The sequence below is a fragment of the Cottoperca gobio genome, chromosome 23 (genome assembly GCF_900634415.1).
Source record: "Cottoperca gobio chromosome 23, fCotGob3.1, whole genome shotgun sequence".
NCBI classification, from domain to species: Eukaryota; Metazoa; Chordata; class Actinopteri; order Perciformes; family Bovichtidae; genus Cottoperca; species Cottoperca gobio.
Genome location: NC_041377.1, coordinates 1,391,557 through 1,416,669, shown reverse-complemented (window position 1 = coordinate 1,416,669; position 25,113 = coordinate 1,391,557). Strand labels below are relative to the sequence as shown.

The following is a 25,113-nucleotide window of genomic DNA, read 5'->3' as shown; positions in this document are numbered from 1 at the left end:
TCTTGTTGACTGGCGAAGCGGAGAGTTGGCACGGACGCCTCGATGCATTCCTTTCAAGTGCAGTTCCTGGCAGGACATAACAGACAGCTGATGTAACTTACTCTTAAGAGAAAAGAAAAAGACCCGACCAGCCCGCTGTTTATCTGTAGCTGACCTGACGGGGCAGTCAGAGAGGAGAAAGAACAAAGCTCCAGCACGCAGCCAATTCCATCAAATTCCAACAAGAGTCTGCAACTACTCAGAAAAATATTTATTTTATTGGACATTTACTAGAATAGAAACACTTAAGTGTACAGATGTCTACATTTCAGTCATCCAAAAGCAAAGTTTCCTGTCGCCGCCAATCACGCAGAGCGGGAGCGTCCGGTGCCAGCTGAGGCCCGATCCAACTGTGGCCGATCCGATCATCACGGGCTGTAACGACATCAGCATGTGATGTGAGACTGCGGAGAACAGCAATAACAGAACGATCTGTGAAAAGCATCCTGCTCACCTGTGGGTGGCCAAGATGGTGGATGAGTAACTGACTGCTGATCTTTCCTTGACAACCAGTGGTGGCAAAGAGGTTTTCATTGGCTCGAGACCACCTGAGGGGGGGGGGGTGGCAACATCTCTTTAAATGTCATCACGCAAAACTGATTCAAAAATGGAAAATCTTTGAATTTTACTGCCATTTTTTGTACATTAAAAATGGCTGCCAATCAATACAAAGCCATCTGAAAACATGTTTCTTGTAAACTTACAGGAAATGATACTTCTTATTCCTAATGGTTCTCTAAAATACCATTAAGTGAACGACTGTGTGGGGAAAGATACAGGCGTACAGGAGATTACCAGCACACGTGATCAAACATTTCATGGGGACTTTAAGCTCCTGAATTGATAAGTATTGGACGATGGGGGACATCACGTCCTGCTGAAACATGAAGACTGACAACTGTTGAATAAAAAAGAAGAATTATATCTCTTACTTGAATAATCGAGCTTTATCTATGTGTGCGGGTCTTTTTTCCTGCGGGTAACTGCGAAGGAAAGAAAAGTGTTAAAGCTCAATCATGCAGCATCAATAGTGTATCTCCCCCCCCCCCCCCCACGTTCCCTCAGTTACCTGGAGCGAGTTATGTCCCAGATGAGCCAGTCGTTGCCGGCCACAGCACCGACTTTGATTGTGTTTGTGAGGCACCAGTCAGCTGACATGACTGGCGACTGACCACAGTCCAGAGACAGAATGGCCTGCTGGGTCACCAGGTCATAGAAGCGAATCGTTCCCTTCTTCTCTGCCACCATTAACTGGAGAGAACGAGACGCGTCATTTAAAACAATATTTATAGTTCATGCTGCTACGGCTACGGGTGCACCTCCAGCATCCGATAACCCCTCCCTCTACACACTAACCCTCTGAACGTCAAAACTGGCGACAATTTGTGCAGCTTTCAGAGTTGAATCAGGAGGCGGGGCTTGTCCTTCTCTAAAGGCAGCAGGTTTCTGCCTTCAGACAAAGCAAGATATGCTAAATGTTGCTAAATGAAGTGAGAAAACAGATATTACTTCATTCTTTGGACTAAAACGATTGCGTGTGTGCATGAATGAGGTCAGGCACACGGGAGTGCAATTAAACAAGGTGCACCCGACTTCACACCTGACTGATTGGAATACGGCGAGTCATTCGATAACGATATAGAAAACCAATTCAAGAGTTTGAGGTCAGACTACGAGCGGAGATCTGACACTAAACCCTCCTACCTTAAAGGCTTCCTCCGGGTGCCAGCACACGCTGATGCCAGGAGAGCGGAGTCTGAGAGTCGTGCTTTCGTTCCCATCCAGGTCCCACACCCTGTACAGATCAATTAAGAGAAGCATTAAACCAGGATGCGTTCAGTGCACTGGTACCATCAAGTTTTATAAGTGTAACTATTGTTGTTACACATTTAGTTCTCAGGACAAACTGGACTTTTAATCACTTCTCATTAGCAACGCTACAGATTGATTCGACTTGATGTGTGAACCGCTCTTGGCCTAAAGATCTAAAACAAAACCCACTAACTCTTAATTAACAACAAAGACGGGGTTTTAGAGCACTTCCAAAAATAGCATCTGCTTTTGAGCCACCCTGAGAATCTCACACAATTACCTGGAAAGACTTCACCTTCCCAAGCTTTCCATCCGACACAAAGAGTCCTTGTGCACACGGCACACACCGCCTGATGCAAACACGTGTAAGGTCACGAGCTACCTGGTAGTGTGTAGTAGTAGTAGTGATCAGCACGAGGAGGACAATGATAGACGACATGTTTTCATCCGACTTCATGTTTGCTCATAATTGTTCTAACTTCTGCTTGTTGTGCACAAGTCATGTGCCGGGTTATTCATGCTTTTCAGGGAAAAAGGGCTCTTTTCTAAGATGTGTGAAGACAGACAGACTAATGCTGGACTCCTCTTTCAGGAGAAACGCCAGCTTCACATTACATTGAGCGATGACAGCAGGGGCAGGAGGGAAGGGGGGGGGGGGGGGACATCACCCTCGCCTGAGTCGGCGTTACGCTCCACTCACATTACAGCGAATGTTTCGCTGTGGGCGGCCCGCTGCCATTCATTTTCTGTGGATGTACGTCAGTTGAAGAAGAGCAGCGAAGAGAAGTTGAATCCTACTTTGTGCAAATAAAAAGGGGGGCCTTTCGAGCAAAGCGCCACAACTAAGAATCGAAGCTTGTGAGAGGATTAAGACCAATCTTCATTTAAATAATAGCCGATACTAAAGTTAAAGAAGATCTGTGATAGCTAAAGCAGCTGGAAGAGACCACAGATGTAATGAATCACTTGGCTGCGGAGAACTGCGGGTCCCGAGACCTGGATCTATGGTTAACCACATCTGAATGAGACGGAAAGGTGGGGCTGGGGGCACAAGTGTTTCTGGGAATATAAAAACGAAAGCTTGAGAAGCATGGGAAGGTGCTGACTGATGAGGTCATGCAGAAGACATCATCTTATGAAGCCCAAGAAATACCTTCCAAAGAGCATCTAAATGTCAAGTGTGTTGTTGGAGAGATGGATGTCCTCAGTGGTGCGGCGAAGAGGAGGATATGCCCCGTCTCAGATGAAGACCTCAGTAAACACTCAACTGTTCCTGCCTCATCTCCCCTGCAGCAGGACACAGCCCTGTCCAAACTCTGGCCGTCTTTCCTCTGCCCATGTGCAGACTCAGCCTGAGGCTCCACCGGGGAGCATGAGTGAGAAGAGGGGAAAAAAAAAGAAAACCCCGAGACCACACCAGCAAAACAACGACTAAACCCCATTTCTCAGACCAAGAGGCCAAGCAGAGCTCAACTGCACGCTACACCACCAACTGCCAAACTGTGGCGGAGCACTCTGCCCTTCAAACGGAGAGCACCGGCCCCCCCAAAAAAACAGAACCTTCGCCAAACGAGGTGAAAGACGTGAGACGCGAAAACACGCGTGACCGCCTCTGATAAAACACTGTAATTGCGTAACACTACATCAAGTAATAACACTCAGCGTCCATGTACAACAGAGTTGAGAAGGACATCTGAAGTCCTGTATTGTGTTATCTAAGTGAGAAAACAGGGCGGCGTTACGGTTCCTCAATGTTTCCCATAAGTGGAGGAAACGGGAAACACCGTTAGCGCTGCGTGATCGGATTTATCGTAGAGAGCAGAGTAAATAATCGGAGGAGACTCTCTGGAGAGAGAGAGAGAGCTGGAAGAGGCAAACATCACAGGGCCAAGGTGCGCAGTGTTGGCGTCAGCATCTATTGAACAGGACCTGCTCAACGTTTGATCGTTATTATCCGTAAACCTGGAGAGTTCATCTTCTAACGCCGAATAAAGATCAATGTATGCAGCGTAGAACAGCGAGCAGATGCAGATGTGGTGACACTTTAAATGTATGAAAAGGTTTTGTAACAATGTCTACTTTTATATAACCAATAGTGTCAAATAAGACCCAGTGTATAATCTATTAAACATGGAGGGTGGTGAAATGTAGCTCAGTACTGTACTTAAGTACACGTCCGAGGTGCTTGTACACTACTCCTGCAGCACAATGCAACACACACGTTGAAGTAGCTGCAATAATAATCCAGGGAACATACTTATTACTTACTTTAAGTACATTTAGCTGAAGTACGGCTTCCAATGCAGGACTCTAAATTGTACTGCAGTGTTTCCATTAGTACATTTAAGTAAAGGATCTGAATACTTGAACTGATGACAGGGTACTAGAGCTCATGTCATCCGGCTGTGGGGGTATGCGAGTCCAACCCCTTACACAACATAAGGGATCAAGACAAAGCAACAGATTATCGCCGAGAACAGGACACAATGCTTTAAACCATATACATGATGCAGCAGCAGGTGTGTGCTCAGTTCATCTGCAAACTCAGTCAACCCCAAATCCCCTCAGGATCCTGCAGTGTGCCCTTGTGCTCTCTAGGTGGCACATTTCCCCACAGACTCAGCCCTCTGCACCGATACCATGAGCTGTTGAGACTACATGAACCGAGAGTAAACTCCCCTGATGGAGTGGAGTCTGGTTCCCCACCTAGATGCTGCAGCGTCAGGTTGCATGTTGGCAACAGCCGAGTTCCCACAACTGCAGGGGACAGTGATGACAAAGCTAAGCAAACTTATAGTAGAGGCACTGCTGCCAAACCTAACAGAGTGATGGAGAGGTCATGAGCCTATACATGCAGGCAAACACAGGGATAGTTTTCTCCCCTCGCATCGAGGCTCAGTGAGTGTGGGCCGACTGGAAGGTCCTCTCCTGTTAACTTGATCTATCCCTCTGTCTTCCTCCCGCGTCCCATATTTTCTCAACATGACAGAATTTAAATCTTTTAGCAGATGGAGCGCAGTCCTGTTTTCTCTGGCCGGTCAGCGGAGGCAGGGGAAGAGGAGAGGACGGGAATGGAGGAGAGTCAGAAGGCCTAATGTGGCCGGACGAGGCTCCGAGCAGGACATGTGGTTGTGGATGCTACCGTCGGTTACGATCAGGCGGCATGGGCTTCAGTTGAATTAAACTATATGCACCACCGTGCACTTTGAGATGACTAAACCATTAATCGATTATGAAAAGCTTGTTAGTTGCAGCCCTAGTTTGTATCATAGACTGAACACTCTGGGGCTCGGGCAGCTGGTCAGACGGAGGAACTCCTCTTGAACTCTGATGCACAGTTTCCACTATTCTCTAACAACCATTAAAAATGAAAGAGTTGCAGCTCTGCTCTTCACCTACCTGCAAAGATTGGTTTTACTCTAAATGAGTTTAAAGAAATCAAACACTTAGTGTACATTAGCAGAATGAAAACAGGGCCCAGCACTGCAGCACAGCTTTGCATGTTGCAGGAGAAGCAGCTGAAGTACAGGGGGGGGGGGGGTGTCCCTATGGTGACCCTGGCTACTGACACACTTTTTCCCTCCTCTAGCATTAATTGAAAAGGACAATTTGGGGACCTTGTTATAGCTCCCCCCCTTAGAGGGGAAAATCTTTCTGCAGCTAATTGGATTTCCATATTTAACCAATTAGCTGCAGAAAGCTACAAAGCAGCTCTGTGCTTACGCAGAGTCACACCGGAGCATGTTGTGCTTAGCGTCATGTTTCACTGTGGAAACAGTCAGGACTTTCTGCACCATTAACAGAGAACAGAACTGAAAATCAGAAGCTGCACACACACACACACACACACACACACACACTCACACACGCACACGGACCTGCACGTGTGGTCATCGCTGACGGAAGCAATCTGTTTCCCCTCTGTGGGCTCGAACACCAAATGGTTAATGTAGCTGGTGTGGCCCTCCATCACCTAGGAAACAGTATAGAAAAACAATATGTAAACAAAAACAGCAAACACATGATCAATAAACTGTTAAAGCTACGAACGCTTGGGATTACTACACTGGCTACAGCTCCGCTTTCTTTGTTTACGCCTACATTTCCTGTATCACTAAGTACAACATGTCAGTTCTAAGTAGAGAGAGTCTGATGCCAACTGACAAGCACAATGCTGACCAATGTGCTCCAGATGTTGCACTACCTTGACTTCATGCCTATCCTGGAGATCAGAAGTCAGCAGGCGTAGCTTTCTGTCAGCTGCAGCGGTGCAGAATCTGCAGAGAGGGAGGAAGAGGAACAGAAAGGGAGAGTATGAACACAAACAAAGAGAGAACATCAAAACAGAGTCAGACTGTATAGACCCAATGACAGACGACATCTCTTCTCCATGCATGCCCGCAACCGCCCTAAACTGACACCTCTGGATGAGCGTCGGCGTGTGTGGTAGAAACTTGGACGGCGATCAGTAGAGACGCTGCCAGGGAGATTCTAATTGCAAGCTAAGATAAACACGGGGAAAAACAAGATTCCTCACGCCATTTACGCAGGTCTCTGCTGAAAGACCTGTGCGGAGCCAGGCTGAGGACTTTCCCTCTAATCAGTCGTGGTATACACCAGCGCCTGCAATTATTCACACAATTACACTAACTCACTTATGACAAGAAAAACACACACATATCAGCAGAATAAACAGACAGCGGTTCACACATTTTCAGTCGCAGGCACAGATGGATTTGGCATTATGTCACTACAAACACCCTTAACGTGCTTCAGGGCATTACTGCTACAGTAGATTAGATTAGATTAGGAAAGGCCTTCTAACCCTACAAATGAGTGTTGCACTTTGGGGGAAAGCATGGAACAAGTTCTGGCTCCGTCTGCTTTTTTTGTTTTACTTTAATGTCAAAACTATTTTCTATATTCATCTCCCAACAATCTCGTGTTATACAATAAACGTCACCATTAACAGGGAAACACCAGCGAATTACAGATGTGAGTTTGTTACTGGAGCAGAACTGAGAGTTCATCCTCTCCACGACGTGAAGCTCAACCGAGACACCTGAGAACACAACGTTCATACAAAATGTGGAAGAGAGGAACTCTGTGTGGAACTTCTTCATTTCCCCAATACAAATCTTCTTCTCTTCTGCCAAGAGGTAGACGAGGGTATTGCTGCCATTCTCATGTCTGGAGCTACAGCTAGCAGTTAGCTTAGCTTAGCCTTAAGACTGGAAACAGCTAGCAGTTAGCTTAGCTTAGCTTAGCTTAGCTTAGCCTTAAGACTGGAAACAGCTAGCCTTGCTCTGCAAACAAAAGTCGGGGCAAAGTTCTCGCCCAACACCTAACTTGGTTGTGTGATGGCTGAGTGAATGGGTGGGAATCCTTTTCACTACACTAGTGACCCCCCCACTGATCTGTCACGATGCTGGAGCTGGGACAGCGGGGTAAAGCCTGAACCCGTGTGTGTTATGCCCTCGCAGTTAAGTTTAAAGATACATTAAAAAAATATATTATTTCCCTCCATTCTGACAGAAAGAAAAATCCACACCCCCTTTTTAAAGAAAGAACATGTTTTCTTTTCCACAGCAGCTCTTCTTCACTTGTTGTTAGCTTGATTTTCCATTGTATGCTGAACAAATCTGCTCTGGGGAGGAGTGTGATTGGTCAGTTGCTGTGCAGACACAACATGTGTGCAGTAGCAGAGAGCAACATGAAATATAATAAGGCTGTTGCTTGTGGGGGAGACGGTTTGTCTTTGCAATCAGACATGCCCAAGCAAGTTTGTTATTCTCTAACAAGCAGTAAATAGGGATATTTAGTGCACAATGGTGGGCATTATTTGTCTCATCAGATTGCATCGAATGACATGTGACATTGCACGCCTGTAGATGCTGAAATGACATGTTTTTTCTCTTTGCATACGCGCTTCTCTCGGATTGTAAAGCCTTAAACTATATTTGGTGGAAGTTAGTTGTTATGTGTGGTGTGTCTGGTCTTTGTAAGATTCATTATTCTTCCCATTACATGCTGCTGTGGTGGATGGTGGCAGCCCGAGCCCCCTCTCCTCCCTCCATCTCTCTCACTCTCTGGGCCCCTGCATGAGGCTAGCCCGTGAGAACGTTGTACTTTTCCTGGAAGGCACGGCTACGTGCAGATCGAAGGGAGGGATGGAACCTGAGTGGGCAGTCATCAGCGCAATAACATGTGCGCACGTCACAGAGCTGGCTGGACGGCCCTATGGAGTAAACCACAGAAGGCCAGGAATTATCGCTGCCTTTCCTTTTCAATTACAGAAAGCCTAAACACCTCCGGGGGGATCGTGGAACCTTCCCATACACCGCTCCAATTAAGAGGAAACTCTTGCTTTCTAACAATCTACAGTTAGGCTACTTCCCTCCTGTCGAAGCCGGCCACCTGAAATAACTTGGCTCACATCCTGGCAGCTGCAGCGTGACAGTGAGAGGCGGTGATGACTACTTTCACACAGCGTGGCTGCTGTTCTTTCTCCACAACTGCCTCTTGTTCTGGTCAATAGACGAGTGTTTGTGAATAATTATCCTGTTCTGTTTAAAGATGTCTGGTTTCTGATGTGGGAGTGAAGTATGACTTGACAGCTCCTAATCCTAATACAAGGGTCTGATGACCTCCTACATAACAAGAGGCACTCGAGCTGCAGATGTCCCGCCATGAACACCATCTTCTGTTTAAAACAGCCAGTTGTGCTAATATGGTCATTACTTTAACCTATTAATGACTCAGCAAATGTGTCGGCACCACTTCATATTATTTATGGACGGCTTAGCTGGTAGAGGAGCATGTCCATTAAATGTAGGGTTGGTGATTTCATCCTCGGCTCCTCTTGTCCTCGTGGGAACAACTGAGATTTGTGAGTAATTCGCTAAAAAGCCTGGCATTCAGGGGCCATAATGTTGAATATTGGAATCTGGAAGGCAGACAATAATCTTGCGAAATAGATATTGTTATTTTAGTAGCGCCCTGCATAAATAGGTTGCTTTTCAGAAGTCAACATGGATTAAACTGTGTTTAACATTAGTCCTCAGCGACCTTTGGTAGTATTCATTTTCTGTCCAGCAGTGACATGTTTATATTGTAACATATTGGCACTCATTTGCATATTTTACAATGCAACCATTTCATGTGCATGCATTGCAATTATAATGCTGAAACAACTTACGCAGCAAGGAGCTCCGAAATCTCCTCAGGACAGACAAAACAACCATACTGTCCTGCACCATGCAACTCGGTGAGGACGTATTATCTCCACTCCAAAAGGTGTTGTAAACAAAGCAACAGTACCTGATAGTGGGTATCCTGTCCAGCCGGGACTCCGGGCTCCAGGCGAGAGCGTCGACACGCAATTCATGATGAAAAGCTCGAAGAACATTAAATTCAACTCCCTCAATCTCCATATCCTCCTCCTGTGGGAACAAGTGTGTATTCAGAATATAATATACTTGACATTACTGTAGGTAAACCAGGCTGTGTGAAACTGCATCTCTAACCTGGAATAGGCAGGTGCCCACGACCACATACTGGTTTCCACCATAGGCCAGGAGAGAAGCAGGGGTACCAGAGCTAAACGGACTGAATTCAACCACATGAACATAGTCCTCGCATGTCACAGTGTAACTGGGACTGCGGCTAGAGTCCTCCTGCATGCTGGGTATCCTGGTAAAGCTGGCTTCAGATCAGAGCTTCAACTGTAATACATCAGAACAAAAGAGGACAGAGAATTGTTCTATTAATGATCAGCAAAATAATTACATTTAACACTGTGAAAAGAGCAACATCTGCTAAATAAATCACCTTAGTTAATACAATTGGGCAATAATTTGAGCATGGCTGATATAACTATATAACTATATAATGAAATTATTTGACAACTGTCATAAACTTGGCCATACTATTTTACCAAGGTAGCCTTCCTTTAATATCTCTGGCTGGATTAGGTCATAGATTTTTCTATTAATGTGATTAAGTGCCTTTATTTGTCAGTTTATTAATTAGCTGGATTAGCCAAAAAAACGGCCACATGCTGACTGTCCAGGTTTAAAAAATAAATTCTATAACTTCAGCTGTCAAAGATCAAATAGTTCCTAAACATCTGAGGAGCAGTTAGACAGTTAAATCAGACACCCTCATAAAGTCAGACCAAACCTCATCCAAATATTTGCATTTCATATATTCTGTATAGACACAGAGGCATTCATAAGTTCGCTAGTAGGGCATGTGGGGATTGTTCCTGAGGTATATCAGCCAGCCTTCAATTCGGCTTACATCAAACACGCAAAGCAGTGCTTTATTTTCCATGTTTAACTCAAATGTAGATATTACTCTAGTAAGACAAGTCAGAGTTTAGACCGATAACTTCCACGATGAACCTGGAAGGTACCTAAAAGGAAATAGGGTAATTTGGTACAATACAAGCCAACTATATTGTCTACGTTATCTTATGTGAGCTAACGTTATATTAACGCAACAGCTCCGTTACACATAACAGTAACGTGTCTCACCGGGCAAAGAGCTAAAAACGTGACAGCTATCTAACGAGTGCACAGCGAGCTAGCAATTAGCCCAAAATGGTTTATATTGCCCATTTCTACGACTGAGAGCTTAAGAATTACCTCTTGGTTATGCGAGTCTATTCCGGTTCAGAATAGAGTACAGTCTGATATACTTTTCCACTCTATTTTGAATAATTTCTTTAAATCAAATGGTGCGCGCGTTTGAGATGTTTTAAAGCTGTTTCCGGGTACGACATGGACTGTACCATTGAGTACAAATGTTAAGGGGGAGTTCGCGCCGCGAAAATGAAAACATCTAAACTATGTTGCGATATATTGGCTAGCATTATGAGCTATACATTATAATTCATGTTCAAAAACACTTTATAGTCTTCTGTCACGAAACTATGACGGAATATTGCAGTAAAGAAACACTTTTTTCGTCAACCGCTCCCATTGTTATCTACTAAAGGCTGATTGGTCAGGAGGCAGGAAACGTCATCGGCCGTTTAAAAATTCAAAACAACTGCTTTTTGTTGCGGACGTCTGTTCTCGGAGGCTACTACAATATAAGAGGTTTGCACCAGTAATTAAACTTGCCTGTGATGTATTGGGAGCTGGCAATACATGCATGTGATAAATACACATTGTAATACATGTTTTGAAGTACATAGTAAGTTAAGTTACCTCGGTACCATTGTGCCACAGAGGCCAACGAATCTGCAGGTTTTGCTTTCAATTAAAAAGGAAAGACATTTTTAACAACCTGTTCAGAGATAACTTTTGTGTTTAACTGAAAGTCTTTATTTTGCTCTTTAAAATGCAAAAATGTTTTGGTTACATGCATTAAAACCTAGTTTATTCAACATCATGTAAAGTAATTTCACGTTTGTTGTAAGTCTATTAAGCTACTTTTTCACAGGTTTTGATAGAATATTTTAATTTATTGCTGTTTTAGGATAAAATGGAGGCTTTTGGAGACCGTCTAAAGGTGATCGTTAAAGTCTTCAGGAGAGAGTGCCACAGGGTTTTACACTCTGAGAGGACCACCATTCATGGAGCTGATGGCATGCTGATGTTACTGCAGCTCGCCATGGCTGAAGTCAACAAGCAGGTAACAGACATCATTGCTTTCATTCAATCGGCGTCTCTTCAATTGGATTTGGTTGTGCGAAACACAAATGCTAACAAACAATTCAAAAGCAAATATAATCATATAAGGAAAGAGTGGAAATACACATGTCGGACATATCCAACAGCCCATTTTGTCAAAAAGGGAAAGTGCATTTAGCTAAACACAAAGTAAACCGGCCATTTCTTGTACTGTGGCTACTGATTATCTTATATGGACTTATTCAACAGCTGTGTGTGTTTTTAAGATGAGGCTAACACCAAGTTCAAATGCTTTCAATAGAAGAGCAATAAAACATTGTCTGTATTCTCTGTGTTCTTACTACAAGTTATCTGGCGGCCCAAAAACAAAGCTGTACGAGCCCAGTTCACATCATCATGGCATAATTCAGTTGAACCATCAGGCGGACTGTCATCACGTTTAAAACTGATGACGTTACCACAGGTTTCCGGCTGAGACCGCTCATGGCCCATTTTTGGACGGCGGGAGAAGGTCTTTCTGCTTTTGAACTGATTGGTTCCAGGCCGTCAGTAATTATGGCTGCTGCTTCTACTGTTTTCTCTCTTCCTGTGACAGCACGGCCAAGAGTTCAAAGTGGCTCTGAGTGATGTCCTGATGGCCTGGAAACACTTACTGCTAGACAAACTTCACCTGCCACCCCCCAACTTTGCACGCTTGGAGAACTATGATCTCATCGTGGAGGCATACGAATCCTTCCTGAAGCGCTCCAACACCGTGGACCTGGTCGATATCCTCTCCATGTACAAACAGCTGAGATTAGTGGACTCGGACCCAGAGGAGCCCGTGAGCCCGGTGAGCAGAAATCACTCTGATGGTGTTGATTGTAGATGATCAGATTACTGAGTAAGAGTTCTAATTACTTTTTGTATTCTTTTGCAAAGATCCAGTTGTTTGAGTTCTTATCGGGCAACATGGAGGTCTCAGGGTTGCCGGACTCTTCAGTCCCGTCTACACCTTCTAGTAAAGGCCGGCCCTGCAGCTCACAGGTAGGCCCAGTCCTGCTTCCTCACACAAAGGTGCAACTGATTCCATAGTAACTCCTCTTTCCACTTTGCTCTCTACCCTCCAGATACAGTTATTTCTTCAGGACAATGAAATTCTTTTCTGTTGCTGGCAACAATCCAAGCATTCACTTTCCCAGTCTTCAGTGTACTTTATTTCTGTCTGGAATCCATCCTGCTCTTATTGACAGGAACTCTATATCATATCACTTGGATTTAAGAATGCAATATGAATTCATTTACCAGGCAGATGTTTTAACGCAACACGATGTCAGGCTGGACGAGAGCTTCTATAACAAAGTGTCCTTCCTGCATTTCTTCTCTGTCAAGTTGTTTTTAGTGGAGGCTTGCTGCTGTACTACCAGCCAGAGTGATGTCACTTCTGAGGTTTAATACGGGCTGTCAGCTGCTGTGTTGAGTGATTTTACTCTGGCAGTAAAGCTACTGTCCACTTTTGGTAGTTTATGAACGCAAAATGGGCTGGCCTCAATCCAAAGGTTTGTACTTGAGGAAGAGTTGGACGAGTTGGACGAGTTGGACGAGTTGGACGAGTTGGAAGAGTTGGACGAGTTGGACGAGTTGGACGAGTTGGACGAGTTGGAAGAGTTGGAAGAGTTGGAAGAGTTGGAAGAGTTGGACGAGTTGGACGAGTTGGACGAGTTGGACGAGTTGGAAGAGTTGGAAGAGTTGGAAGAGTTGGAAGAGTTGGAAGAGTTGGACGAGTTGGAAGAGTTGGACGAGTTGGACGAGTTGGACGAGTTGGAAGAGTTGGAAGAGTTGGACGAGTTGGACGAGTTGGACGAGTTGGACGAGTTGGAAGAGTTGGAAGAGTTGGACGAGTTGGAAGAGTTGGACGAGTTGGACGAGTTGGACGAGTTGGACGAGTTGGACGAGTTGGAAGAGTTGGAAGAGTTGGACGAGTTGGACGAGTTGGACGAGTTGGACGAGTTGGACGAGTTGGACGAGTTGGACGAGTTGGAAGAGTTGGACGAGTTGGACGAGTTGGACGAGTTGGAAGAGTTGGAAGAGTTGGACGAGTTGGACGAGTTGGATGAGTTGGATGAGTTGGATGAGTTGGATGAGTTGGATGAGTTAGAAGAGTTGGACGAGTTGGAAGAGTTGGAAGAGTTGGACGAGTTGGAAGAGTTGGAAGAGTTGGACGGCTGATGGCAAGAAGCGCTTCGTAAAAACCTTGATTTGTTGGTTTTGCACACATTTGTTTGTTAATAAAACAGAACAGTGTTGATTTGAGAGGTCTTTGAAGGGGTTTTTGTTTCCTTTTGTCAGGTTAGCGGCTTCCAGTCTTTGCGCTAAGCTAATCGTATTCATACTTAGCAGACGGACATGAGGCTGGACTAAATGTTTTCCCCTAACTCCCACACAGAATGCAAACAAAGTTGTTTCCCTGAATGATGATGTACTTAATCTGTTCCTTATCGACAGGTGAAAATGTCAGTGAGAAGAGTCTTCTGCTCCTATCTGAATTTGCTTGTGAACGCCAAGAACGACATGGCCTTGGCGCTAACCCTCGACGTCCCCAGCCGCACTCTTGGACGTCAGGCATTCACCGACGTAAAGCACGCCGCACATAACAACAGCACTTCTCTCTTCTTGGTAAGAAACCCCCCCACACTCGGCAGCATGTGTTCAGGCTTAAGCAATGATGCATTCACACTTTACATCACGAGCAAACCAAAAGCCATGACTCTAAAGTTGGAGTAATCCTCTCTGGCACGACGTTTGCGTCTCTTTCATGCTTTTGCAGGCTGTGACATCTTTCGTGAGGGTTATCCAGCTCGGAGGGAAGGGCTACGCTCCAGCGGAGTCTGACCCACTGAGGAAGCATGTCAAAGGCCTGTCTGACTTTGTTCACTTTCTAGACGACCTGGAAGAAATACTGGGAGAGATTCCTGACCCAAGGTACACAATGCAGCTTCATCCAGGCTTCCCCTCGCTCAGTAACTATTGGAAGGCAGAGCTGTGCTCCATACAGGGCTGCTCATTACTGTTCTGTTTATCTGTGCTCCTGGCCCTACAGTGTTTTTGAAGGACTTTTGTCTGAAATCCTGACTTTGGATCGCCACAGGGCATGTCAAATTCTAGGAAGTCATCAGGTTTGTTCTGCAGAACTGATCTTTGTTCTGAGATCCATCGTTGCAATCTTCCTGTCTGAGGTCCAGAGACACTGAACAAGTAGCCAAGCAAAGGGCAATGTTGGGGTTCATAATCTGAAATGGTTTCCTCTTTGAATGTAATTTAAAAAAATAAAAGAAAAAGAGAATCCTCCTCAAACAGCTGGGCACTGTAGTTTTTATCAAATCAAAATCTAATTATTAAGAAATTCAGATTGAAATATTAATATTTTAATGAATGCATTGTTACAAATTGCTGTATTTAATAGCCTAATACTCTAATATACACATTCCATTGCCAGAGAAGTCATCCTGAGCTGATTAGGGGAATACAGAGATTCCAAGAAAAGTTGAGCATGCTTTGGTATCTGGCAGCGACGGAGGTCAAATACACTAAAACTCGTGATTTATGTCGGAGTGGAATTTTCTTTGAATTGCTTCACTTCTTCCTGCGACTCAAATTCAGGTTAAGTTTCCTCTCTGGTGTGGCCAATTCTCATGAATGGGGGTCCCAGCTGCTACTGCTGGGAGGAATATGTACAGGCTGGCAGACGCTTGTGCAGTGGAATCCCACCTGTGATCATAAAATCCACCTGTCCAGCTCCTTGTTATTTCCTTCAAATCCCTCTAATGACTCCCGACTAAGCTTCTCATGATAACCCTTGGATTGCTAAAGCATGTTCATTTTTTGCCACATCAAAGCCCGTCTTTGTTCAAGAACTTGTTCCCTGTTTGGAGATCTTTCTTTGAGGAGTTATCATCAAGCCTCGAGCTTCACACATCATTCTCCATATCATTTGAGATTATTTTGGATGTCAAAGCATTTGGCACCACAACAAAAGAGGTTATCTGAAATGATTTAGCCGCTCAATCATGTGAGGGGTCGAGCTGTTGAACGCACCCTTTGTAGCGGTCCCAGTAGCGACGTTGGCTCCACTCGGCCGCGCCAGAACAACACATTGTGTTTGTGTAGTAGTGGATTCGACTCTCGCTGCTCTTCTGAGGGTTTTCAGTTCATGAAGGCTGATGAGGCACTGATGAACTCGGCCAACATGTGTCTTTCAACAGGCAGTGCCTCTACGCTCTCAGTGGAGTACTGTATTTCCTCACACAAACACCTTCTATGGAGAGTTCAGGGCCCCTTGTTCACCGAACATCTGTTTTCCCAAATGATTCTGTTACTGAGCCCCGCTCGCTCACTGGGTCAGGGTCGGACCACCGCCTCTACACCTTACTGCGATCTCTTCGAGCATGCTTTAGAGCACTGGCCTGTAAGAAACGCACAGGAGTGATATGTTGCTATGATTTTTGGACACGCAGCGCAGGCTGTGTGCGAGCATGGGCGAAACTCCATCGCAGAGCCCAGTTACCGTGCCCAGGGTGACTTTAACAGGGATTTGGAGAAAATGTTCTGCTTCATAACTGTTAACATTGGCAAAGCTGAGGCACAGTGAAAAACAGCTCGACCGAAACAATTACTCCGAGCCCTTAAAGTCAGCCTCCAATTAATTGGAAGTGAGGCTGCAGTTTATCTTTTGAAGACATTCAGACTGAGGCCTGGCCTTTCTGGGGTTTCAGTTTTAGGAGAAAGCTATTCGTGTTGGCAAATATTGGCTGAACTCTTGAACACTATTAATTCTATCCAGATGAAAAGCTGTATGTGTGTTCTGCTAAAGAAAGAGTCCATTGCTTTCCAAAGCAAAGGCAGGTTTGCTCTTCCTCTACCTGCAGCACGATGCCGCTCTCCCAGCAGATATCGCTGTGACTGTCGTTGTGTCTGATCCTCAGTGTCTGTGGAGCCAGGCTGGTGGCTGCCGTCAGGGCAGTGCTGGTTAAGGGACGCAGCAGCGGAGATGCGATGTATGCAGCAGCTGACGAGACCACGAAGGAGCTGAAGGAGAGGATCTGCCAGCTCCACCAGATCCAGAAACTGATTGCTAATGGGAGTGGGACAGGGATAAGCCCCGCCAGGGTAATGTATAACCTCTGCTCTCCAGCTACACTTTTGGCTTTTGCGAAGTCCATACGTTCACACAGAAACCCTCTTCATCATCTCCAACATGTGCACTGATTGTAGTTGTGTTGTTCTTCGTCTCCAGCCAAAGGCGTACGTAGTCAATCACTGCACTGCGTACGGAGGTCGGGACACTGTGAAGGTGCTGATGGCTCTGCTGGACGAAGAAGCTCTAACTCCCCCGTGTAGGAACAAGGCAGACCTGCTGTCTGAGGACCAGCCCGTCCTCAGTGGAGCAGAGGGGACCTGCATCCTCAACTTGTTCAGGTCGGCACAAACACGCTGTATAAACTGTGATTGCACTTTGTATTTATGAATGGGAGCATGTGTTCTAAGGGATCTAGTTATTTCCGGACCCATCAGCCTGATCACTGTACGCTCAAGGACCTCTCGTGGTTGCGGTGATTCAGCGTGTTTTATTGGCTTCAGTAGCACGCCGTACCTGGTCTGCTGCAGGCCGTATTCTGTCCGTTCCACTGGCTCAAACTCACATCCAAAGAAAAGTGTGGGCTCACACCTGATATGTTGTGATCCCTTAAAGTTGGACATGATATGAGATCTTATTTTATCTGCCATCTTGACTGTAAGGGAGCCCGGAGGGACAAAAACACTTCTTTGTTTGGGAGGGAGACGCATCTGGCAAAGATCTGCTCTGCACTGAGAGCCCCGTCCTGCACGTGTTATTGTATTTCTGTATATCTGTACACAACGCACCATAGATTGTGATGGGTTCTCCGCAGTAAAGTGCAATACTGATAAAGTAAAAGTTATTATTTGACTTTAAGTCGGAGCTGTGAATTGGATTTGACTGTTTTTACTACGGCAGGAGTTAGTGAGTGGGAAAGCCCCTGAAACAGCAATTAGACCAACATGAGACTGTACAAAGGAAAACCCTCCCACACCACACTGGAACAATTTCTCTGCTCAAACATCTGAAGTAAAAATAATAATACGAACAGCCACTGGCTGCGGTCGGGGGGAACCTACGTTATGTCGGAGGTGCGTGACATTAGATTGCTGATATGATTAACGCTGCACTAACAGAGTTGTTGCTTCTCTAATTCACGAACCTCTCGTCTTTGCCTCTCATCATGGCCCCTCAGATCCCCTGAAGTGTCCACTGGATGCTCTCCAGAACCTCTAAAGAACCGCGTCCAGAGCCGGCTAGACCTGCTCAAACCCAAGGTAACGTGGGCCCCTTCATCCAACAGCCCCAAATCCAAACCATCAGTTACTACAAATTGAATCAGATGTACAAACATTGAAAATAATGTCTTTACATCCTGTAATTTCTCCCTGGTATTATATTATTTATTTGCTTAGCTGAAGCTCACATCTTAACTGACTTCCACCGTTCCCGTTTGCACAGCTGTGTTTCAGCTCTTGGTGTTGGTTTGAGGGTGCTGTTTAAATTTGTGCCATAAAACGACTTATTCGTGGGGGATTCAAACCATTAACCAGTCCTGATGATGATGATAAGTTATCCCATTCAGGCTCAGCTCCATTTGCTTACAGCGCTCCATATAACACATTGTATGTCTGATATCAATATCTCCTTCTTCCTTCCTGTGAGCTCAGCTGTTCTGTCTGTGTGCCTTGATGTTCTGGGGTCAGTGTGAGAGAATCTGAGTGTACTGACTTCACTGTCTGAGCGCTTTTGTTGCAATTTAATGTCTGTAAAGCAATTTATTTCATCAGTTATCATAACATACACTGAGCGCTGGAAAGTAACTTGGTACATTTACCGAAGTAGCGTGTTAAGGTACTACTACTCGAGTATTTCCATGTTATGCATACAGTGGGTTGAGATAATTGCATATTTCTTCTACCAGAGAGCATTGACGAGTCAGTATTTATCTTGGTCACTATTATTTTAAAGGGGAACTAATTTTACACATCAAAGTCTGTTTACAGTTCTGCCTATGTGGAAAAAGTTGCATAGAAGGAGCTGCAAGTGATGTCACTTGAGTCTGCGTAGGTTGGAGCTGAAGATGTTTTGAGTTAGAGAGAAGTGAGAGCTCTGCAGCCCGGTGCAGGCGAGCAGCTCCAGGATGCGTCAGCCAATGCTAGCAGAAAACACCTGAATGTCCGAGCATGAAAGTGTCAGCGGTTGCATTGCTTTGTGGGTAATGTAGGCACCGGGTTTTGACCAGGAAGAATGATGCATCATTTCTTTCGTTCTCTTGCGAGTCCCACAATGTTGTAAAGGAACGATGCTAAATCAGTCGAGTGCTCTTCAGGGATTTATATCAATATATGTTTGAACAGCCAATCACCTTCATGCATTTTGCTGATGATGCTTTTACTTGAGTAAAACCTTGAACGCAGGACTTGTAAGTATTGCAACCTTTCTTATCCCACCACTGTTTACACTCCACAATTGCTGAGTCACCCAAAGAAACACTGACAAGACCAGCTTGAGATTTTAAGGACTGGTCTTTTGACATGAAGCCGCTCCACTGTGTGAACTCTTTTTGAACATGTATGCTAAACACATTTTGTGAAATGGCTCCTTTATTTGATTGCGCTAGCAGATGTCATTTTAGCTCCCCACAATCTGGCTGCCTTCCTGTTTGAGTGCGCTGTAATGGTCCCTGGGCAGCTCACCGCTTCCTGAACTCGGTGAGCGGAAGCTTTCTGCATCAATTTCACTTTGAAGATGCCATATCAGTCGCGTAATTCGACTAGCAAGGGAAACTTGAAAGGTTATTGTTTCCTGTTGTCTGCTGAATGACTTTATCCCAGACTTCTCCAGCAGTTTCATCATGCACTGACGTCAACTGGCACACACGGAGATGGACAGATTTAGTTTCTGCTTTTGGGACGTTTCCAAATCGTTGTTTCTGTGCCACAGAGGATCCGAACACAGATATAAGTTTTAAACTATTTATTATTGCTCCTCTGTGACGTCAGTAATGATGTATGTGTAAAGTATCTGCGTTTGGTTTCAGAGCGATCGTATCGGTCTCTGATGGGGATAATATTAATGGTGCACCTGTTCTCACTTCTATTACCTACGTGTCAAGACACAAAGCTGCAGAAATTGCTTGCACCTGCTTTTGGAAGTACGATCAGGAATGTGTTGGTCAGGTGTCTGCAGCTCGGGTCAGGCGGTGTGCGGCGGTTATTTCAGGACATCCATCTTCCAAGGAATGAGGGCAGTCTGACCACACGGTGCCACGTCGCGCTCCCACCTGTTGTAATTGGATTAGACGTTATCCGTCAGTCATAGTTTGGCCGTGTTCACTCTTCCATCCCCTCCTATTGTTTCTGGGGTGTTTCAGATCTGTTTTATTAGCATGCAACCAGAGCAACATGCATTTTTAGCTCCAGTTATTGAAGTGTGCCTTGTTCTCAGGGTTGCTGTTGTTTTTAGGTGCTCTTTTAAGAAGTTCTTTTGAAAAGCACAAAGGCTTTGATCCCTTTGTGCTTTACAGACCCACCCAGCTTTGCTCGCTGTATTTTCCCTCACATTTTCCCTCTCTACTGTGGCCCACCGGCCTGAAGGGTGAAATCCTTGGATTGTGATAATCCCAAGCAGGCGTAGATCAAACAGTGGTTGAAAAGCTGTGGATCTGTGTGCCCCGGGGCCAGGATTGTAGTCTTCAGTATCATTCACTTTCTTATAACTAACTAGTCTGTCCCAAAAGGCTTTTTAATGAGGTGCTGTGCTCAGGTTGTAGAAACAGTTGTTCCTGTTATAAAGTGGTGTAAGGTCAGGGTAATGTATGAATCATCAACCTTTTATCTGTTCTAAGGCAACTAACAATTATTTTCATTACCGATTTAAATCTGCACAATATGTTCTAGATCAATCAATTAATCGTGTAGTCTATAAAATGGTGAAAGATTTCCATCCCAGTTCCTCGAAGTCCATGGTGATGTCTGGCTTTGTGAGTCCAAAACCCAAAGACATTCAGTTTAATATGATGCAAAACAGAAAAGCAGGAAATCTCCATAGTTGAGGCTAAAAACAGCCATTTCTGCATTAAAATGACTTTAATGTTGAATTGATTAACAGAATAATTGCCGATAATCGTTGCAGCTCTAAGGGCAGTTTTATGTAAGCCTGTAAACAGAATAAAGACTTTATATAGGTCGGCTCATCACAGCAAAAGAGACCATTTATAAAGCCTCGCTCGTTTTGCAAGGAAGTCAAAAGTCTGGTGACATTTCCTCCATCTTTTCTTGAGAAGGGCAGGAGTCTTGGTCACTACTGCTGATCAACAATCCTTTTAGTTTGTACTGAGACTGGTTTCTCTGAGCTTTGGTACAGATGTGCACGGTTCCTTGTGGATGACGCCGGAGGACTTTGGTGATCCCCTGACTTTTCGTCGAGAATATAAAATATCTTTCCATGAAATTTGGTCGATTATACTTGAAATTTCAGTGTGAATAAGGCTGTTTTAACACCTCAGTTAAAGCCGGAAATTAAGGAAACCAAGGCCAGCTGCTTTGAGTCTTTGACCATCAACCATGTCACCATTTCATATCAGATGGAAAAACTGGTTTTATTCTGTTTATTCCAGCCCAAAGACGGAGTCATCCGATCCCAGTTTGCGTGCACATACAATGAAGAGCTGCCTCTCAACCGCGTGCTGGAGTTCCCCAGCAGCAGCCAGGTCCCTACCTGTGTGCACCCAGCTCCCAAACCCCAAACCCTCCCCACTGTGGATGAGGAGTGCAGCTCTGACGTGGTGCTCACCAAAGGTATAAATTCAAATTTTAAATTCCTTTCGGTTACATTTTGTGCTCTACTTGCATGCTGAGAAAAGCTTAAAATGTCAACACAAGCGGTGCAGCGTTCTCTTTCTGCTGGGATAGATTTCTGTTTCCTCTGACGCACAGAGCTGGACTGAGGCCCAGGCACACCTTCTCAGCTCCAGCCCTGAACCCTCCACAGCCCCAGCCCTGGGACTGGTACTTACCATTAGCCATTAAACGAATCCCCATTCTATAAAACCTGCTCACACCCACAACTGTAGTAAAAAGCAAAAAGCACACTCACACAGACCTTTTGCCCATTTCCCCTTCTGTCTTTTGTTCTGTGGGAATTCAGGCTCGGCTCCATTAGGTTACATGACAAATGTTCAATTTCAGCTTCATAGAATAAACACACAGCTTGCCTCCAATAGCAGCGAACGTCAGCAGTTTCGTCACAACATTTCTCCCTTTTTTTTTTTTTTTTTTTTCCTCTACTAGGTTGTCACACTTGCTTTTGCTTTGTTTCAATCTTTCCAGCCAAGTCTACATCTGAATGCCCGAATAAGGAGCAGAGCGGTGTGCAGCAGGGGGCTGCTCTCGGGCCAAGAAGTGGAAATGGCCAAAACAGAGTTGCAGGCCCGGGCGATAGAAAGAAGACTGGCACTCAGGCGCGGGGAAAGGGCAACAAGAGGAAGCAGGTGGATTCTGACCAACGTGGAGGTTCAGAGAACGAGCCTCCAGAGAAGAAACCGTTCACTAGTGTCAAAATGCCCGGCAAGAATGTCAGCAAGGCCTCGAGCAAGAAGAAGCTGATCGCTGGACAGGGGAAGCTAACCAGCTTCTTCAGAGTCTAACGATCATCTGTTTCATGATGCAGTCTGTTCTTTCACTGACAAATCGTGTGAATGTTGCAACTAATAATGATTTCAGTCTCTGTTAATCTGTTTAAAGCAGAGTCCTTGGATAAAAGATACAACAAGTTAATCAGTCAAAGTTTAGAGGAGCGAGTCGGCTGGTTCTTAAAACCTAATTTGGACAAAGCCAGGAAAACTGTTTCAATTCCAGTGTCTACGCTAAACTAGCATAGTTTAAACGTAGCATTTAGCATACATATTTTGGTATCTAATCAACAAGATATAATGTGTGGGTTAGCGTTAGACATTCTGGTGTGGGTGTTTTTGTTTCCTGGATAACTGTTTCCCCTGGTTTCAGTCTTAAAGTCAGCGACTTGGCTGATGGCTGTAGCGTCATGTGTGGCGTACACACGAGAGTGGTATCAATTGTGAGAGGTGACATCTTTTTTTAATTTAATTTGAATTGTTTAGTCAAAATTCTTTGGCTTTTTTTTGTTTGAAAAATGATGGCAGATACATTTTCTGTTGCTTTATTAAGTGATTCATTGTTTCCACACCGTGTGGAGAATGCGTGCGTCTGCTCTGCGAATAGATCAGTTTGATAGCAGTTCACTTTCTTTTATCAAGACAAGTCCTACTTGAAATGTATTTAATTACCAGTTGTACAGTTTATGTAACGTGTAAAGTTCCACAGAGAACTCAAATCTGTAAATAAGATGCAGACTTTTCACTTTTAATAAACTTTTTATTTTGTTTTACATGTTTGAGCTCTTATTTTCTACAAGGAAATGCATTTCTGAGTAACACACGCACATATATAAGGAAGAAATTCTTTACAGCACATTGAGTGCAGGACGGCAGCTCCAGGGAAACATTTATACTTCCCAGCAGGGTCGGTACACTCGTCCTATCATACACCGCAGCACTGGAGGGGAAGCATGAAGAAAACTTGCATTAGAACTGCTCAATCACCAAAATGTGCATGCATCTCTGGTAAATTCCTTAATTCGAGGCAGGTGGACATAGCCGATGTTAGGGAGTATAACTTATAAATCCTTACTCTGGTTGGGTTACAGATCTTTAACATTAATACAGAATCATGGGTTTCCTTGTACATACTGTCGAGGTCAGTGTTTCTGCGGTCAATTGTCAAACTGTGCTCAGCGGCAGCGTGGCTCAAGCTCTGGTCTGTGAGCAGAGGAAGGCTCCGGGCGACGGCTGGGTTCATCCCACGACTGCTGTGTCCTTTCAGCCCCATGTCCTGAAACACAGTATTGATCTGTAAGTACATGTGACACCATCGGACCACACACGTTTCCGTACGGCGAGGATCTGAACTCTGGGTCGTTACAGTCGCTGCCAGTTTGCAACAGCTTTTACAGATTATCGTTTCACTTACAGTCAGCACAGGTGTTGGATCTGCCTTCACCAGCTGATCCAAGCCACAGGAACCCCAAATGGAAGAAATGTGTTTCCCTGTTTTTTATTATCTCACAGTGGCCTGTTATATCACCCAGATGGCTTTGTTCTCTCCAACATGGCTGCCTGTTCCCCATTACCGCAGAGATAACCACCATGTTCACGACACACAGGAGACGCAACCGCCAGATAAACTCTTTACACATCGCAGCCAAACATTTGAGGGAGCGCAGATATATCATCATTCTTCCCACTGTGATTCCAATGAATCTTTATAGGATTGTGATCATTTGACCCTTCTCAGCTTTCCCTAGTTTTCCAGCACTGCCGTAAAAGTTTTTTATAGATGTGCATGAAATATTGACTTAACAGTAGACGCGAGGACGGTGACCAATCGAAAAGGGGTCAAATGTTCAGTCGCAGGATATAATGTGCTCTTTGTTGTTGTTGAACTGCTGCGGTTGTTTATGGAAAGAAATACGATAAATAGTTATGGTGCAAACTGAGACGAGCCAGACACAGTACTTTTATTTGGGATACATTAAAGGAGTAGTCCAAATAGTTTGATGTTGAGAGGGTTGGTTTACCTAAATAACAAAAGATACTGTAATTCTAATCTCGTCTCATACTGTCTCATTTTATATATGCTCATCTAGGATTTGTCCTAATTGCAGAGATGGAGACCAGAGTACACTGTGGTCGTGTCACCTTGACCTTCTTGTATCTCTTGTATCAGCTGGACGTGCGTAGTTACACGGCCGATTGTCTGTAAACATAGACACCCACTAGGGAGTCTGTATAATCTTTTATATCGCTTGTTGTTCCATTCTTGCAAGAATAAAGAGGTCACTTCTTTATTTCAGTATAATAGATTTACTCCTCACAACCCTTTAGTTTAGTTTGTATCGGCTAAATTCCACTGACAATTGCTCACAGCAGTTGAAGAAACTTCTTCATCCACCTCAGAAAGAATTGACGAGTGAAGCGGGAGAAAGGATTAAGTTGAAAAGGTAGATTTCAGGCTGCAAAATAATGACAGAGAACATGCTGACACATGGAGACGAAGGAACAGAACCTAACGTCACGATTGGTTTGGAGATATTAAAGGGGAAGAAACATGAATAGTTTCCCTTTAAGCATCAGCAAAAAATGTGATGTGACACTTACTGAGACGATGATGATCTTAGGACTCCCATCTTCATCCCTCACGTTGGTGTTCAGCACGAGGTGTCGTCTGTACGCGGGGGGAACCACGGCGGGCTCAGTCATGAGCTCGTCCCCCAGGAACAGGCCATCTTGCTCCATTACGCCGTCTTCTACTTTAGTCGCAGGCATGGCTACAGTGACCAAGTGGCTGCTCAGCTCTGAGAAGAGCACCAGAGTATAGAGCACAGAGTAGACGGAGATCATGGTATCTACAAGGTTTAGTTCACCTGACGAGTGTCGTTGCTGGGCTC

The 25,113-nt window shown here is 44.8% G+C and overlaps 3 protein-coding genes across 7 annotated transcripts; 1 reads left to right on the top strand and 2 right to left on the bottom strand.

Moving 5' to 3' along the window:
• Positions 1-235: 235 nt before the first annotated feature.
• Positions 236-10,657, bottom strand: nup37 (nucleoporin 37). The gene is made up of 10 exons (XM_029462206.1): positions 10,500-10,657; positions 9,378-9,575; positions 9,172-9,293; positions 6,056-6,128; positions 5,730-5,824; positions 1,744-1,834; positions 1,109-1,290; positions 972-1,022; positions 494-587; positions 236-414 (listed from the first exon to the last, which is right to left on the bottom strand). Exons 2-10 carry the CDS (start codon positions 9,531-9,533, stop codon positions 301-303), a joined length of 978 nt encoding a protein of 325 aa, XP_029318066.1. The 5' UTR covers positions 9,534-9,575; positions 10,500-10,657; the 3' UTR covers positions 236-300.
• parpbp (PARP1 binding protein) lies at positions 10,445-22,995 on the top strand. Of its 5 annotated transcripts, none has more exons than XM_029462200.1 (11): positions 10,454-10,955; positions 11,338-11,493; positions 12,088-12,324; positions 12,414-12,518; positions 13,977-14,147; positions 14,299-14,453; positions 16,454-16,637; positions 16,765-16,946; positions 17,783-17,864; positions 21,209-21,389; positions 21,921-22,995. In XM_029462200.1, the coding sequence occupies exons 2-11, from the start codon at positions 11,344-11,346 to the stop codon at positions 22,235-22,237; spliced, it is 1,764 nt and encodes a 587-aa protein (XP_029318060.1). In that variant the 5' UTR covers positions 10,454-10,955; positions 11,338-11,343; the 3' UTR covers positions 22,238-22,995. The 5 variants fall into 5 exon arrangements, with proteins under 5 accessions (XP_029318063.1, XP_029318064.1, XP_029318060.1 ...); XM_029462202.1 differs by lacking the exon at positions 10,454-10,955 and adding an exon at positions 11,007-11,052; XM_029462201.1 differs by lacking the exon at positions 10,454-10,955 and adding an exon at positions 11,029-11,126.
• Positions 22,962-25,113, bottom strand: pmch (pro-melanin-concentrating hormone). The gene is made up of 3 exons (XM_029462207.1): positions 24,824-25,113; positions 23,357-23,498; positions 22,962-23,162 (listed from the first exon to the last, which is right to left on the bottom strand). The coding sequence occupies exons 1-3, from the start codon at positions 25,064-25,066 to the stop codon at positions 23,113-23,115; spliced, it is 435 nt and encodes a 144-aa protein (XP_029318067.1). The 5' UTR covers positions 25,067-25,113; the 3' UTR covers positions 22,962-23,112.

Coding starts and splice junctions, on each gene's coding strand:
- nup37 (XM_029462206.1), bottom strand. CDS start 9,533: ATGCAGGAGGACTCTAGCCGCAGTCCCAGTTACACTGTGACATGCGAG. Junction 6,129..9,171: donor GACAGGATACCCACTATCAG/GTACTGTTGCTT, acceptor CCCTCTCTGCAG/ATTCTGCACCGCTGCAGCTG. Junction 415..493: donor ACCATCTTGGCCACCCACAG/GTGAGCAGGATG, acceptor ATGTCGTTACAG/CCCGTGATGATCGGATCGGC.
- parpbp (XM_029462200.1), top strand. CDS start 11,344: ATGGAGGCTTTTGGAGACCGTCTAAAGGTGATCGTTAAAGTCTTCAGG. Junction 14,454..16,453: donor GGAGAGATTCCTGACCCAAG/GTACACAATGCA, acceptor TCTGATCCTCAG/TGTCTGTGGAGCCAGGCTGG. Junction 17,865..21,208: donor TAGACCTGCTCAAACCCAAG/GTAACGTGGGCC, acceptor TGTTTATTCCAG/CCCAAAGACGGAGTCATCCG.
- pmch (XM_029462207.1), bottom strand. CDS start 25,066: ATGATCTCCGTCTACTCTGTGCTCTATACTCTGGTGCTCTTCTCAGAG. Junction 23,499..24,823: donor CTAAGATCATCATCGTCTCA/GTAAGTGTCACA, acceptor ACTGTGTTTCAG/GACATGGGGCTGAAAGGACA. Junction 23,163..23,356: donor CAGAAACACTGACCTCGACA/GTATGTACAAGG, acceptor CTTCCCCTCCAG/TGCTGCGGTGTATGATAGGA.